Genomic DNA, 15468 nt, shown 5'->3' on the forward strand with positions numbered 1-15468 from the left:
CTGGGTTAGACCACGTCAAAAATTGAAATCGTAGTGAAATAAATGGCTAAAATCAAACTTTGATGCTCATTTTCTCAGAATTACTTTTCGAGAACATTACATTCAACAAGAGACAAACAGAACCAAACTTCAAGAAACTGATTAGTTCCTTTTAATTTGAATTAAAAACCGATTCCCAACCCTGAAGGTACTCTCCCTTATGTTATACAGCCGTTTTTTTTTTTTTCAAAGGACGCTTCTCTGATGGAAAGAAACATGACTACAGACAGCCACAGCTGAAATGTGAAATGGCTGGAGAAGCCCTTGAGAAATCCCAATCAATAATATCGTACATATAAAGGAGGCAAAACAAAACACCACAGAATATCAAGATTATATTTGCATTCAATAAATACAGAAGAGCTGTTACAGGACTAACCGTGTGCACAGGAATGAACTAAATGTGTCTAGGGTGACCTCAGTTTTGAATCTTCCCGGTTCAGAGATGTGCGATAAGATGTCATTTGAGTGGCGGTAAACTAAAGAAAAACACAACGTTGAACAAATTCCCCTTTTTTATGAAAACCTTTTAACAATTTATATTTAAAAGTAGTAATACACATTCTAAAAAAATATTTGGTGAAATTGTTTCTGCTCATTTGTAAGCAGACTGAAGTGCAGAAAAATAAGAGCGGTCACGTCTGAGCGCCCCAGCTAACTGCCCGGTTCTATTTAGTCTGAAACAAAAAGCAAAGCTCAGTAAAAAAAAAATGCTTGATCCATTCAATTTCAACATCTATAGCTCTTCCAAGTTTGAAGCTTATTACTTGCTCGTTCTGGGCATAACCAAGTAGAGGTGTGTTACATATGCTACCCACGCCACGCAGAGGGCACACAACAGTCGGTCAGACACGAGCACGGCCTGTCTTTATGCCCAGCCCAACAACAGCCTGCTCAAAAATTTCCAAATTTCCCCAAACCCTGTGGTGGCGCTGTGGCGGCTTAGTTATTTTGACAGCAGCCCTGTTTGCCGGAATTCTGCGTCGGCTGTACAGTGATGGGTACCACTTTGGAGTTGGGCGAGAAGTCGGAATCACCACGCCCTGACATCTGCCTCTGGGAGACGATACGATGGATTTCTGTGAGAGAGGTGGGCAGAGATTACGGATGGTTGATGGATTTTTCAGGTTTATAACTGACAGTGTTCAATTATGGTTTCTTTTGACAAATGAACAATTTAACATTGTGCAGCCGAGAGGTATTTCCCGGGCCAAATGAAGAGTTAAAAACAGCACTACTTCTGGACGATGAGCTTGAGTTTGACCTCAAAACACACTTACATTCATTCATAGTATTGCCCGTCTATGGCATGGAGTTTGATGCCATCTAGTGGCAATACTACAGAGAATGTTATGTTCTTTCATTTTCATTCACACTTTGATATATTCAATTGTAATAGTTTTGGGATGAAACAAACCAAAATATATCCAGGTCACATTTTATTACATAGTCAAAAGAAAGACAAATTTTGTATCAAGAAATTAAAAGAACAATTAAAAAGAACATTAATAATCTTTTAGACACTATTTTCATGACAATTTTGCACCTGCCCACAAATTCTCATTACCATAATGTGTCATTTTTTTGTCATTTCCATTATTCTCAATGGTGATTCTCATTAGATTCCTATTACTGTAAAACAACAATTAAAAACCATTAATGTAATATGAAGTTTTTTTTTTTACAATCTCATAATTTGCTTTGATATCTTGTAGCTAGGCCGAGCGTGATGCTAGCAATTCCAAGGTAAAAAAAAACTAGAAAAATAATTTAAAAATTGTTTTAGCATAAAAATGTGACTTTAGACGAAAGCCTAAACATGCAGCCGCTGAAATAATTAAGAGACCATGCCATTTTCAGTTTTTCTGAATTCACTCTTATATGCGTTTCGGTAAAATGATTATTTTTGTTTTATTCTGTGAACTACTAACAATATTTCTTCCACGACGGATTTCGGTGAGAGAGGTGGGCAGAGATTACGGTCGGTTGATGGATTTTTCAGGTATATAACTGACAGTTTTCAATTATGGTTTCTTTTGACAAATGAACAATTGTGACCCTGGATCACAAAACCAGTCTTAAGTAGCACGGGAACATTTTTAGAAAAAGACAGAAATACATTGCATGGGTCAAAATGATCGATTTTTCTTTTATGCCCAAAATCATTTGGATATTAAGTAAAGATCATGTTCCATGAAGATATTTTGTCATTTTTCTACCCTAAATATATACAAACTTTATTTTTATGAGTGGATGGCCTGCTACAGTGCCTCGGATTAACAACTTCGAAGGCAATTTTCTCAATATTTAGATTTATTTTGCATCCTCAGATTCCAGTTTTAAACCGTTGTATCTCGGCCAGATATTGTCCGATCCGGACAACCCATACATCAGTAGAAAGCTTAATTATTCAGATTTCGGATTGTGTAAAAATCTCAATTTCGAAAAATTGACTCATAAAACTGGTTTTGTTGTCCAGGGTCACAATTTAACATCGTGTATAGCTGAGAGGTATTTCTTGTTAATCATTTTTTTTAAATGTAAATACATTGTTATAATCCGTATTCTGGTGAAATATCACCTAGATGTGTTTGAACAGGTTTCATTCAAGATTCATACTCCAAAAAATGTTCTTACATGACTTGGGACTTTTCTTTGTAAAATTCACCCATCTAGATGATTTGTGGAACTTACCTGTGAGAATGGTCTGAAAGGCAAGTTCGACATTAGAAGAGTCCAGAGCGGATGTCTCCAGAAATGAAAGCCCGTGCTTCTCTGTAACACACACAATCCAACAAAGCAACGTTACTAACTGACATCGAAGCATGCCAAGATAAGCTGTTTTGACCACCAACATAAATTAATTCATTCTTTTAATAGCCATTGTTTTATGCTTGAAAGTTTGCTGAATACAGTGGTAAAAACATTTAAACTATATTTCGCTTTTCTCAATAGCTTTAATGTATTGGTAGCATTGACATTTTTAACAAAGCTTGTACTCTCAGTAGAAGCAGTTTCAATGTAACTCTCCCAGCATTTTACTCCAACCTGCAAACGCTTTGGATTCATCCATCGGCACGGCCCTCAGATGGCGCAGGTCACTCTTATTCCCAACTAACATGATGACAATATTGCTGTCGGCATGATCCTGCAGCTCCTTCAGCCAGCGCTCTGCGTTCTCGTAGGTCAGATGTTTGGCGATGTCATACACCAGCAGGGCGCCGACGGCACCTCTGTAATACCTGGAAACACACACATGGTGGAAGGTTTACATTGCTTTGTTTTTGTAGGTTTAGATGTGATCCTACCTTCTACTGCCATTGCATTGAAAAGCTTACGCTTAATGAAATAAAGAAAATAAGAGGGGGTTGGAACAAATGATGTTAATGAGTAAATGATGTCACGATTGATTTTCCGGTGAACTATTCCTTTAAGTGGAAAAAATGCTAACATCGAGTTGCCAGCAGATGCTTTAATACAAAGGCACTTACAAGCGATTTATCTTGCAAGAGCCCAAAACAATTTATATCGCAATGCCATGTGAACGAAGTCAAATAAAAAAAGCTAAGAAATAGGAAACAAAAATATTTTGGGGTTGTGTTTAGCATAATTACATAATTCTGCTCTTCAAAGATGTGAAACTTTAGCTACCCGTTTCTTGAAGGTTGTGATGGTCTCAGCAGAACAAAATACACAACAGGGTTTATTTGATTAATGTTCTAACAAGACTCTTACGCTGATGTAATGGCTCTGTATCTCTCCTGTCCGGCTGTATCCCAGATCTGGGCTTTGATGGTCTTGCCCTCCACATGGATGCTGCGTGTGGCAAACTCCACCCCGATGGTGCTCTTGCTCTCCAGGTTAAACTCATTGCGGGTAAAGCGAGAGAGCAGGTTACTCTTGCCCACACCCGAGTCACCGATCAGCACCACTGCGGAAGAAGATACCGTGAGATCAACTGGTTCGACTTAATGGTTTTCTTCATATGCTATTGTGCGTGCTTTTGTCTCGGTTTGTGTTTGTGCTGTGTCAGGAAACCGGCCTCTCTTCACCACACAACGGCAATTACAGTCAGATATTTCACACACACAGGGTGTGTTTCAACAAAGCCGTTTTAACAATGAGTAAACGAGACTAAAGAACAACTCCCTTTTCACCTACACGGGTAGACTTACGACATACTGGTGATGTCTCGCTCTCACCGAAGGAGGCAAAAATAGAACGGATGTGCTTTTCAATTTTTCTTAATGTGTAACATTCTCCGAATCATGCAAGAGAATAAGGTATCTGAGCGCAAAGAAACTATTTAAATGCTTTCATTGTTTAACCTCATGTCTTTCCAATATAGTTATTTTTAGTGACACATAGACTTTTAGAAGAACCTTCACTTCCGAAACCTTTTAATAGAGGTATGACTCCTTCATTGTGAGGAACCAACTGGACTTCAAAAGATTTGACATATAGCACAGTAGTCGTATGGATTTCCGCTTGCTACGTGGTAAAAATGGTAGGGTTTTACCTTTAATGTACCGCAGACAAGAAAACCAATATACAGGTTTTGAATGACATGGGGGTGAATAGGTAGTCATCTTGATTATTTTCTATCATTTTCATCGAACCTATTAAAGAAGTCAGTACTGCAAACTCAACAAAATGAAGGAACGTTGAATCCACATACACATTAATAGGCTCCACCATAATAACCCATTAATAATTGAAACAGATTTCTTTTAAACTTGGTGACCGGTCAAGCTTAGTGTTATTGAAAACCAGGGTTTTATTCAAACAAATCAACACGTTTGTGAACTGACAAATGCGTGATCTAATCTTACAGGTGCATTAGGAAACATGTGCATAAGCCAGGGCTCAACATATGGACATGACTGGAAAGCCACATCTTGGGAGTCGGACGATGTGCAAAATACTGAATTGAGTTCTCTTTCATGTCTTCTTATCTACACAAAATAATGCCCATATTATGCTATAATAATTTTGCTTTATTGCATTTATTTGTACTTTGATTACTTGTTCTTATTTTATCACTTATTGATTCGTTGTCTACAATAGTTAGGCTAATAGTTTTAATTGTATAATAACCTTATTTATTAAGATTACCTTGGTAAAAAAATAAATAACTAGATAATATTATTCATTTATTTGTGGTGGGGGGCAAGTAGAAAAACCCTTCCCAAAAATGGGAATCACTTGATAGGGCAAGTAGAAAAATCCTTAACGTTTGGCCATTAAAGGCATTTTTTTAAGGCCATTTAAACCCTCTGAATGCAAACTCATCCTGGGAAAATCCAGATTTTATACAGGTCCTGCCGGTTTAACTGCATTAAAATTTCGGTCACTTGTGAAGGAAATCAGTCACGTGTCATCAAAATCAGCTCTTCCCAAATTATTGTTTCACAAAGTCATTTCCGACCTACCAAAACTTTTATTTCCGTGTCGTAAAGATAAAACGACTAGTAGGCTATTCAACATCTGACCATGTTTGATAAACAATCAAATGTTGTATATTCGTGTAGGCCTACTCACATTACAATGAATTAAAATGATGTTTGTGCCTTTTATGTCGTGGCAACCTGTAAAGTGTTTTACCAACTAAACGCATAAAGGAAAACTACAACAAGAGAGAGACGATTAACATCAGGAAATAATATCAGTATCAGGAAAACAATGTCACGGGCGGCATGGTGGAGTTCAATTGAAAGACTGCTGCTCGCAACTCACCTTTAAAGAGATAGTCGTATTCGTCTTCTCGGCCCGTCATGACTTTAATCTTCTTACAGGTTCAATAACAAGTCCGTGCTGTCAAGTGTAAAAGTAGTTACAGTGTTCGTATTGCGCGTAAAAATTTATCGCGAAGTAAACGAAACTTTGCCCATGAGAGGAAGCAGCTGATCACGAGCGCTTCATTACGCGCGTGCTTCAGACGTCAAAAACACATTCAATCAAACATAAAACTTTATGATCAGTTCCGCGTCTGTCGAGCAGTGCATATAGTGCAAGCCTAAAGCAAAATGAGATTATTGATGATGAACTTTCGCACGGTGTTGATAGGATACGTCATCCAGGTTTCACCCCGTTCTCTCCTTATCTTAAGGCAAACAACACGTCATGTTCCTAGCATGTAAACCCGCCTCCTGTGTGATCTGATTGGCTCACGAACGTATCAATTACACGACCGTCGAGGTACGGACCAATGTAATGCGTTTCGGCGCGGGACTTCCGTACAGGTGCAACGTCACAGGTGTGTACCTTTTTATAATCGCTAGGGAAATATAACACGAATAACAATGATACGAATATATATATAATATAAACACAAGGTTTGATAAATACATGATGTGCCACTGCCTGACACGAACAGCTAATAAAAGATAGCGCCGAGACGCAGGTGTGCGTCAGGTGAGCTCGTCCACATTCCATAGCAACGCAGCGGTGACGTCATTCGCGCTCCACAAGGAATGGTGGGGCCTGGAAATGCCACGTAGAAGAGACTGATGACTCATTTCCTTTTAAAGAATGCAGCTAACCTCACTTGGAGAAGTGAAATGAATTGAGAATGTCATTAATTCTATTAATACATAATACACTTCATGTTTTTGCTGTTGTCACACAGGACTCCCAAGAAATATATCACAGTAATTGTAAGGTTTAGAGTCAAAGGTATACAACTATTAAAATGTGTTTCTCCAGCAGCGGTTTTGTATGCTGTTTTCAAACACCTCTTTAGTAAAATGGTGTTTTTCGTCACATTTATTTTTAAAATCTGAATATAATTAATTTATGATTAATGAATATTACTTTATTGAAGTTTCTATTACAAATAAAGTTTTGTTATTTTTGTACATTATTTTTTAACATTTAGCCAACAATTATTTGACTACATTTAACCAAAAGCCTAAATTCCAAACTTACCCCATGTACCACGGTCTGTTTAGTGAACTGCATATTTTCTTGTGTGGGCAATAATTGTGAAAATGTTGAGAAGCGTTTGTCCCTAGGGCTGAATCCTAAACAGAAATTGACTATAGGGCTGGACTGATGAAAGTGTCACTGCTTTTGCATAGGAAAATATTCAAATTTTTCCTCAAACTGTATCAGTAACTGACAATACGTTTAGCATCAGAGATCACCTCATCACAATGGCAATAACACCCCATCAAAAAGTCACATGTTCATTTGGTTTATAAAAATTTGCACTTTGCTTGAACATACAATTTAAAAGTCATTTTCAATTAGTGAAAGTAAATGAATACAGCGTTTAATTGTGTGTGCAAAAGCAAAATTGTGTGCATGAATGTGCATCACACTCATTGATTTAAAAAAGATCAATTGATATTAGGAAAGTAGCATGACATTTTATAAATAAAATCTACAAAAACAAAAAAAGTCTTCATTTTGCAAAGAAATAAGAAACATGGAAAAAATTATCTACAATTGGCGTATATCCTCGCCAAATTTGACAAACACATAAAAATGCCTTTTAATTATAATATTTCAGAATACATATACGGCTATGTCAGCCAATGAAATGGTTTAGCTTTCCATTCGACCTTCATTGAACTTTATCGTTTCATTTGAACTTCATCGACACGGGATCCACACAACCCGGTCTCGTGAATTGCGTATAAATAACACGCTGTTGCATTATCGTGTAATACGTACGCCAAAGTTAGATTTTGCTTGCATATGATACGCCAATGTTTGCGTGCACCTCACTGGAGGGCAGCCATTTTGAAACGTAGGGCCTACATGAAGAGGAAACACTGAAATCATGAAAATAATACTGTTAGGTTTAGGGTTTGGGTTAGGGTAGAGGTTATAATATGCACGCACGCTAACATTAGGTTTAGGGTTTGGGTTAGGGGACAGGTTAATAAGACAAATTGCCGGTTAATATGCACGCGCGTTAAATTGGCGTATCATATGCACGCAAAAATAGGCGTATCATACACAAAAAATCTAACTTTGGCGTACGTATTTCACGATAATGCAACGCGCGTGTTATTTATACGCAATTCATCTGTTCTACACCCTGAATTTACACTTCCACGAGGACCCTTGTGACGTCCTTCCATCAGGCTGTTCTATTAGATGTTCTTACAGCACGGCTTCTTCTCCTCCAGTGCATCTGCGGCTGGAGATTTAGGTTGAGACAGTGTCACTGCACTTATAGACCCTCGAGTCACTTCTTTGCTGCTCACTTTTTTATGGATTTCTGAGAAAAACAGACCAAATACACTGCAATTACGAAAAACAATTCATGTTTTTGTATGTATTATCAGAGCTTAATGTTAGTTGTCACAATCTCAATGGATATTTCTCCGTTTTGAAAGGTTTTGAGTCAAAGGCACAATATTAAAATGGGTGTTTTCTCTCCAAATTTAAAAGTAACATACTGGAAAGTTTCAACATTTCTAGCTGTCACGATTCCATATGTGTCGACCTTGAGTGAGAAAACTACATGTAAATAAACTGTGATGTGTTGATAATAAACACTAACCTGTAAGGACAGTGTTGAATGCTGCTTCAACGTTTGTTGACTCCAAGGCTGACGTTTCCATGAACAGAAGACCATTTTTTTCTGGATTGGGACAAAGAAGGATGGTCATACATCAACTTATAATGCTGCATTCTTTTGAAACATTTTCTAAAGCAAGACCAGTTTACAGTGATACTACAAACATATCATAGATATGATGTGCTATATTCCAAATCTTTTGAAGCCCATTTCTTTTGGAGATAATTGAGAATTCTTTGAAAGGTTAAAAAAATATGCACTTGCAAATAATGACAACGTTTTTTTCACGAACATAACTAGTCTTACCTGCAAAGTCCTTCGCGTCCTCCATCGGAACAGAACGTAAGGCAGACAGGTCTGTTTTGTTTCCCACGAGCATCACCACGATATGAGGATCTGCGTGATCGTAAAGTTCCTTCAGCCAACGCTCGGCGCTTTCATAGGTCAAGTGCCTTGAAATGTCATAGACCAGAAGAGCCCCAACTGCGCCACGGTAATATCTGAAAGACAGAAAATGATTTACACCTGCTAAAATGATGCAATTGACATTTTATGTCATAAAACCTATTGTGACAGAGGCATGGATTCGAAAAGTTTATAAAACAGTCAGTTCTGGTCCTTGATTCTGATGGTTGAGCCGAGTTCTAAGCCGTTATAAAATAGCCCGATTCATAACAGCTGACCGCATTACATAGCCTACACTGTAAAAATGATTTGTTGTTTTTTGTTGTTTCAACTTAAAAAAATAAGTTACCTGGTTGCCTTAAAATTTTAAGTTAGTTCAACTTAAAAATATTAGTTCACTTAATGAATTTGTTGCAAACTCGTTGTGTTGACTAATATTTTTAAGTTGAACTACATTAAAATTTTAAGGCAACCAGGTAACTTATTTTTTTTAAGTTGAAACAACAAAAAATAACAAATCATTTTTTACAGTGTAAGTATCAATTTATTTACTTTATTTGATGAAACTATACGCATATGGAATAACCGTTTTATAAACGCAATAAGCCCCTCGAAGCAGTGAGTTACAGTGCATTTTATAACAGCTAAGGGGGTTTTAGCGGTTATAAAATGCACTGTAACCCACTGCTTCTTGGGGCTTATTGGTTTAATTTACAACATCAAGTAGAGAAGAATTGTATAGCAACAGGTGGTGCAACATACTTTGTTGCATTGTTCTCAAATGGTCAAAGAATACATGAATGGCAATTTAAATACAGTCAAAAATGTATTTGCATATAAGCGTATTTTGAACTTTAGTGAGATGTTTAATCGCAGCTGGCCTTCGGGATACATTTGTTTGAGCATCAGCAACTTTTGTCAAGTACGCCAAGGTTAACTCACGCAGAGGTTATGGCCCGGTACCGCTCCAGCCCGGCTGTGTCCCAGATCTGAGCTTTGATGGTGAGGCCGTTCAGCTGCAGAGTCCTTGTGCTGAATTCCACTCCTATGGTTGTGCGGCTGTCATGATTGAACTCATTTTTGGTAAAGCGTGACAGCAGGTTGCTCTTGCCCACGCCAGATTCTCCGATCAGAACCACTGCAATAAAAACAGGTTTGTGCATGTGAGGGGAGTATACTGAGTGATAACTGGTTTTTAGGTCAAGGTCATGGCCGACTCATCGGGCTCACTCACAATCTCATTTTTAGGGACGGCCGTTTTTGTGCAACACTCTCTTTGTGCAAAGTCAATGATTAGTTGTGAATTAAAGGACCAACCGCTCACAGACTGATGATTCAGTCAGCTACATCTTACCATTGTTTTGATGGATTTTGTGGGTAAGTTTGAGAAATTCAGAGTATATCACAAAACTGCATCGGTCAGGACACCGTTTTAAGCCCACATGTAGTTTAAGTAACATTTTGAGGTGTAGTTGCTCGTTCAGGGTGAATTTTGGAATATCAGTACAGATTATTGATTACCGTATGAGAAGTTCAGCTCCTACAGTTGTTTTCTGAAAAATAATACACTAAAGGAAAGAAAGCAACTGGTAGTTTTAACTGGATACATTCTTAAAAACGGAAGGGTCATTAAAGGTTCTTTGTCAGGCTGTATGGTTACATAAAGAGCTCTTTTATGCACAAATAAAAAATTTAAATGAAAAAAAAACTCTAATGACTTCATACTCATCTCAGCCATGTACAGAGTGAGGAAATAAGGTAAGGGAATATTTATGTTTATTCTATAAATGAAAGAAGGTTAGGTTCAAGGTGATGTTACACTTGCATTTTTGGAAATATTTCAGGCTTGATGTTTATGCGTTCCTGTGGCTCAACGGTAGAGCATTGCGTTAGCAGCGCAAAAGGTTGTGGGTTTGATACAAAAAAATATATATCTTGAATGTACTGTAAGTCGCTTTGGATAAAAGCCTCTGCTAAATGCGTAAATGTTATGAAACATTGAGACAAAGATCCAACTAATCTTACTGTCAAAACAATCCCACTATTACATCTGATGAGTTTGTTTAACACTGCCTAATCTAGCTAACAGTGGGTGCAAACTAGGATGACTCAAACATCTCATCAGTAAAATCAACACTCCACCCAGGACAATTATGAAATTACTGGAATTGGGGTAGATTTATTATTTCATGTCCAGGCACAGCACTACATCTTGTATATTTATTCAATACCCATGATTGAAATCTTCAGCTTTTTAACACAGTGATCCATGAACTAAACTGGGTCTTATGAGTCAAAGGAGAAACATAAAGGCCCGGTTTCACAGGCAAGGCTTAGCTTAAGCCTGGACTATGTCTTAGTTGAATTCGTATACTTACGTCCCTTTTATAAAAATGCATTAGAAAAAAAACATTACTGCACTGATATATTGATATGTCAGGGCAAGTTTTTTTTAGGTAGGACAGCTCAAGAAATTATTTTAGTCTGGGACTATCTTTAAGCCTTGTCTGTAAAAAAGTTTTTGGTTCTGGGCCAGAGATAAAAAAAAACACTGTCTGACATAATGAATCAGATTAAACCAGGGGGTTTAGTTAAACTCCCTCACTGCCCAGCCGGCAGTTTAAGTAAGGGATAATCCATGGCTAGCCGTGCATTACAGGATTTTATACCATGGTCTGTTTGAATGCTAGATTCTGATTGGCTGGAAGGTGTGCATTAAAAGCCTTTAACGCACGGGTAGCTCCAGTCCGTCTTTTCACCTGTTTGATCTAAAATGACACTGTAAACATCAATAAAAGCTTTAACTTGGCAAATAACCATGGTATAAGGCTCCGCTTCGCGTGGTTCTTCGCCTCCACGTCATGCATTTAAATCCTTTAATGCACGGCTAGCCGTGGATTATCACGCTTATACCATGGCTATTTGCCAAGTTAAAGCTTTATAGCCTAAAAAAATCCAAGGCAGCTTTTGAACTAGTTTTTGAGTTGAAATAGATGAAACTTTTACAGGACTGAAAAGCTCCTAAATTTAAACTGTCAAATCATTAAACTGTTCTTGATTAATATTTTAATATAATGAGATAAAGTTGCAATTAGGAACATTTTAAAGGTGTTGTTATGCTGGTTAACTGCTCTTACAGTTCACTGTTTTGAAATAGGTTTCGACAAGTACAGCTATTTCCACTCCTGTACTGAGTAACAACTTAATCTTGTGTAAACAAACCACTGTTGTCATGGAAATCTGATTTTGGACATCACACCGGCCTATAGGACATATTTCTCATAAACTTTTCTTGAAACAACAATGATCACTGCCATGAGAAATCGACAGCAGGCCATAATGCATAAACGGTTCTTTTAACAACAATTACTCCAAAACACTACTGAAATGTTCAATGAAAGAAATAACAGATTTGTAAATTACTGTTTTAACATGTTAATTATGCTACACAGAATTCCTTCTGTTACAATGGCATGAAAGTTCCTTCTATATTTTTCAATCTGTGAAGGTCTGTAAAGCAAACATATACAAAAGCATAGCAAAACATACCTTTGAAAACAAAGTTGTAGGCCTCATCAGACCCCATATTCTCACTCCTGTTCAACCTTTTCTCTACAAATCTAGATTACTGCAGCATGAGTCACAATTCCAACCTACCCCGAAGAAAAATAAAATAGCCTCACTATAGCACAAAAGCAATAAAAAACAGAAATCAAACCCAGCCGTGTATGTTGAACGGGTCACTTGTTTGGACAAGGAACTGCTTATGTTATTTAGCCAGCAGTTCCGCTATCAGATGCGCTGTTTGTGGGGGAAGGTGGGCGTGGCTTCAGGTGAGCTGAAGTCAGGTCAAACAGGTAGGGCAGGTGCAGTCACATGAAACTGGATGTAATAGTGCACCTGCTCAGCCAATAACAAGACACTCACACCACGCAGCTCCCCCCTCAGGCGGTTGAAAAAACATCTTTCCTAAGATCACTTGCCTTGGAAAAATGGCACAAATTTTCATTTAACATGATAAAAATGTATTCTTAAACAACTGTAAAATATGATTATACCAAAATGCATTTATTTTTTGATTGAAAACAAATACTGCATAAAGATTAAAACAAGATGAAATAAGCATAATATTTGGATGAATATTTAGTAAGCAATAATGCATTAATAAATTAATTTTGGTTTTAGGGAAGAAAATACAACAGTTTTTTCACCAATAAACAGATTTAATGTTCATTTGCCGAACACTATATGCACCCTGATCACAGACTTCAAAAATCGTATTGAAAACAAGAAGTAATAGAACATGCAGATTCATTAAAGTTAATTATGCTTATGCGAAGATTACTTGATGGCAAATAAATAAAGCAGTAGAAATATAGTCTCCACATCATCTAGAATACAATTTTGCTCAAAACCAATATTCAATGTACACAAATACACATGTATCAATGATTAAGAACACCCTATGATGCTGCCACTTGCGTTAGTGGTTCTTCAAGGTACTGCACTAATGCTTCAGCCTGCAAATACAATAAACATGCAAAATTACTTTGATGAAAACATAACAATTTAGAATTTTTATACAGTTGATATAATTAATAGTTAATATATTCTGCGTCTCACCTTGGCTTTCAGCATCCCAAACCCTACAGTCTCTTTGGCATACATGCAAAGCAACAAGTTTGCAACACGGGTAATGGCCACCCTGCCCTCCTAGAGTGAGGAAGAGAAAATGTAAAGAAAAGAAAAGAAAAAAAAGAAAATATCAGCATTGCAGACCAATAAACCCTAAACTTTCTGTTAGTTAGAAAGTTAGTTCAATTTTTGGAATAAGCTAGATGAAAATGCTTATAACACATAGGTTGACACGATTTTAATTGTATTATCTGTTGCTGTGCTGAATTTTTTGCATGTCATGCATACTGTGCGTTTTATATATGTTGTTTATTGGTAGTTTATTATGTAGATTGATTGTTGACTAGATCATCATGTATAGATGCAAGTTGACCATTAATGTTGGAAAAATAAATGAAAGATTAAAATTTGAATTATCAACACAATTGCTTTATTTCATCCTTACCATACAGTCCATCAGAATGAATTTCAATTTGTCTTCATTAAAGGCTTGATGGCCGTTCTTGTCATACGCCGCCCAGATGTTGCTGGCGATAGCTGCAGTGACTCTTGCATCTGTGTCTCCATATCCAGAATAGGCCAGCAGAGAGCCTTCATTATTCAACAATCTAAAAACAACAAAACACCACAAACACAATGCAAAACTTAAGACAGCCTGAGTTTTGTTGTCAATGGTATCTGGACACTGAATACACACTTAAAAATGCATCACTGTGATCACATTTGATAATAAAAAAATAAGATAAAGCAAGTGGCATATTCAAACTAATTATTCAACAGCTTTTATTTTGAAATAACTTTTCTCAAAACATTTTTACCTGGTGGTAAATCAAGGATGTATAAAATCACTTCCCCCTCATTTTCACAATAAAACAAAACGCATTAACTATGGGCATGTTCCCCTATATTATTGTTGTAGCATTTAATACCTAATAAACCTTTTTCAGTGTGGCTTGTTTTGGAGCCACTGTATGAATATGACCAACAATATGAATATGACATATTAACGATTGAACACACAGGCCAACAAGATGAATACATTCCAAGCATTGTATAAAGAGAATCAAGCGCAATATTTTAACATCATAATAACAACCAAGCACAGCACTTTATTTGCAAGCTAAGGCTAAAGACAAGAACAAAGGTTGATTTCCGTATACTTACAGTGTGCTTTGAACGCCACTTGTATTTGCTTGACTGAGTACTTGAGTTAATGCTTTAGGACGCAACATAATGTAAAGGAAAAGAATAAACAACAACAAACGTTTCGAATTTAAGCGAGATTGTAGCAACCAACTCCAAAATGCAGAACTCGGCCGTCAGCTGACTTCAACTTCCGGGCTGATGAATTATGGGAAATGTAGTGCCACCCGGTTTCGCTACAAAAACGTGGCGTATAACTAGCAAAGAAAGTTGAATTAGATGCATTTAAGAATGTGAAACAAGTTTACAGTAAGGTCATAAAGTATCTCAAATGAATAATACACAACACATGAGTTTCGCTAGTTTTTCTAATTTGTCTTTAGGTTTAAGCATATAGGGTTCCCATTAACAGTTAAGTTAGTCTTTCTACAGACTTGTAAAAGGCTAACAGATTTTTGTTGACTATGAGTTGAAAAATGGCAATACTTGCTAACGTCATGTAACCATATTAGTTACCACGAACTAACAATCAACAATCCTTGTACAGCTTTTATTAAACTTATTTTCAACAAAAACTAAAATGCTCTATTAGGCCTACATCAGTTAACGCACCCTAAACTAACATGAACAATTAACACACATATTAACTAAACAAAGATTAATAAAAGCTGGTATAACACATTGTTAATTTATGTTTAGTAATGCACTCACTA

At 36.9% G+C, this 15468-nt stretch overlaps 3 protein-coding genes across 3 annotated transcripts; all 3 read right to left on the bottom strand.

The window, feature by feature from the left end:
* Positions 1–359: 359 nt before the first annotated feature.
* rab11al (RAB11a, member RAS oncogene family, like) lies at positions 360–6150 on the bottom strand. The gene is made up of 5 exons (XM_057340022.1): positions 5776–6150; positions 3775–3970; positions 3088–3281; positions 2734–2814; positions 360–1118 (listed from the first exon to the last, which is right to left on the bottom strand). The coding sequence occupies exons 1-5, from the start codon at positions 5813–5815 to the stop codon at positions 982–984; spliced, it is 648 nt and encodes a 215-aa protein (XP_057196005.1). The 5' UTR covers positions 5816–6150; the 3' UTR covers positions 360–981.
* A 933-nt stretch (positions 6151–7083) lies between these two features.
* Positions 7084–12804, bottom strand: rab25b (RAB25, member RAS oncogene family b). The gene is made up of 5 exons (XM_057340053.1): positions 12527–12804; positions 9920–10115; positions 8879–9072; positions 8555–8635; positions 7084–8269 (listed from the first exon to the last, which is right to left on the bottom strand). Exons 1-5 carry the CDS (start codon positions 12561–12563, stop codon positions 8142–8144), a joined length of 636 nt encoding a protein of 211 aa, XP_057196036.1. The 5' UTR covers positions 12564–12804; the 3' UTR covers positions 7084–8141.
* A 238-nt stretch (positions 12805–13042) lies between these two features.
* Positions 13043–14962, bottom strand: lamtor2 (late endosomal/lysosomal adaptor, MAPK and MTOR activator 2). The gene is made up of 4 exons (XM_057340664.1): positions 14777–14962; positions 14058–14220; positions 13601–13690; positions 13043–13497 (listed from the first exon to the last, which is right to left on the bottom strand). Exons 1-4 carry the CDS (start codon positions 14842–14844, stop codon positions 13441–13443), a joined length of 378 nt encoding a protein of 125 aa, XP_057196647.1. The 5' UTR covers positions 14845–14962; the 3' UTR covers positions 13043–13440.
* Between the last annotated feature and the right edge of the window lie 506 nt (positions 14963–15468).

The sequence above is a fragment of the Triplophysa rosa genome, linkage group LG8, assembly GCF_024868665.1.
Source record: "Triplophysa rosa linkage group LG8, Trosa_1v2, whole genome shotgun sequence".
Taxonomy (NCBI): Eukaryota; Metazoa; Chordata; class Actinopteri; order Cypriniformes; family Nemacheilidae; genus Triplophysa; species Triplophysa rosa.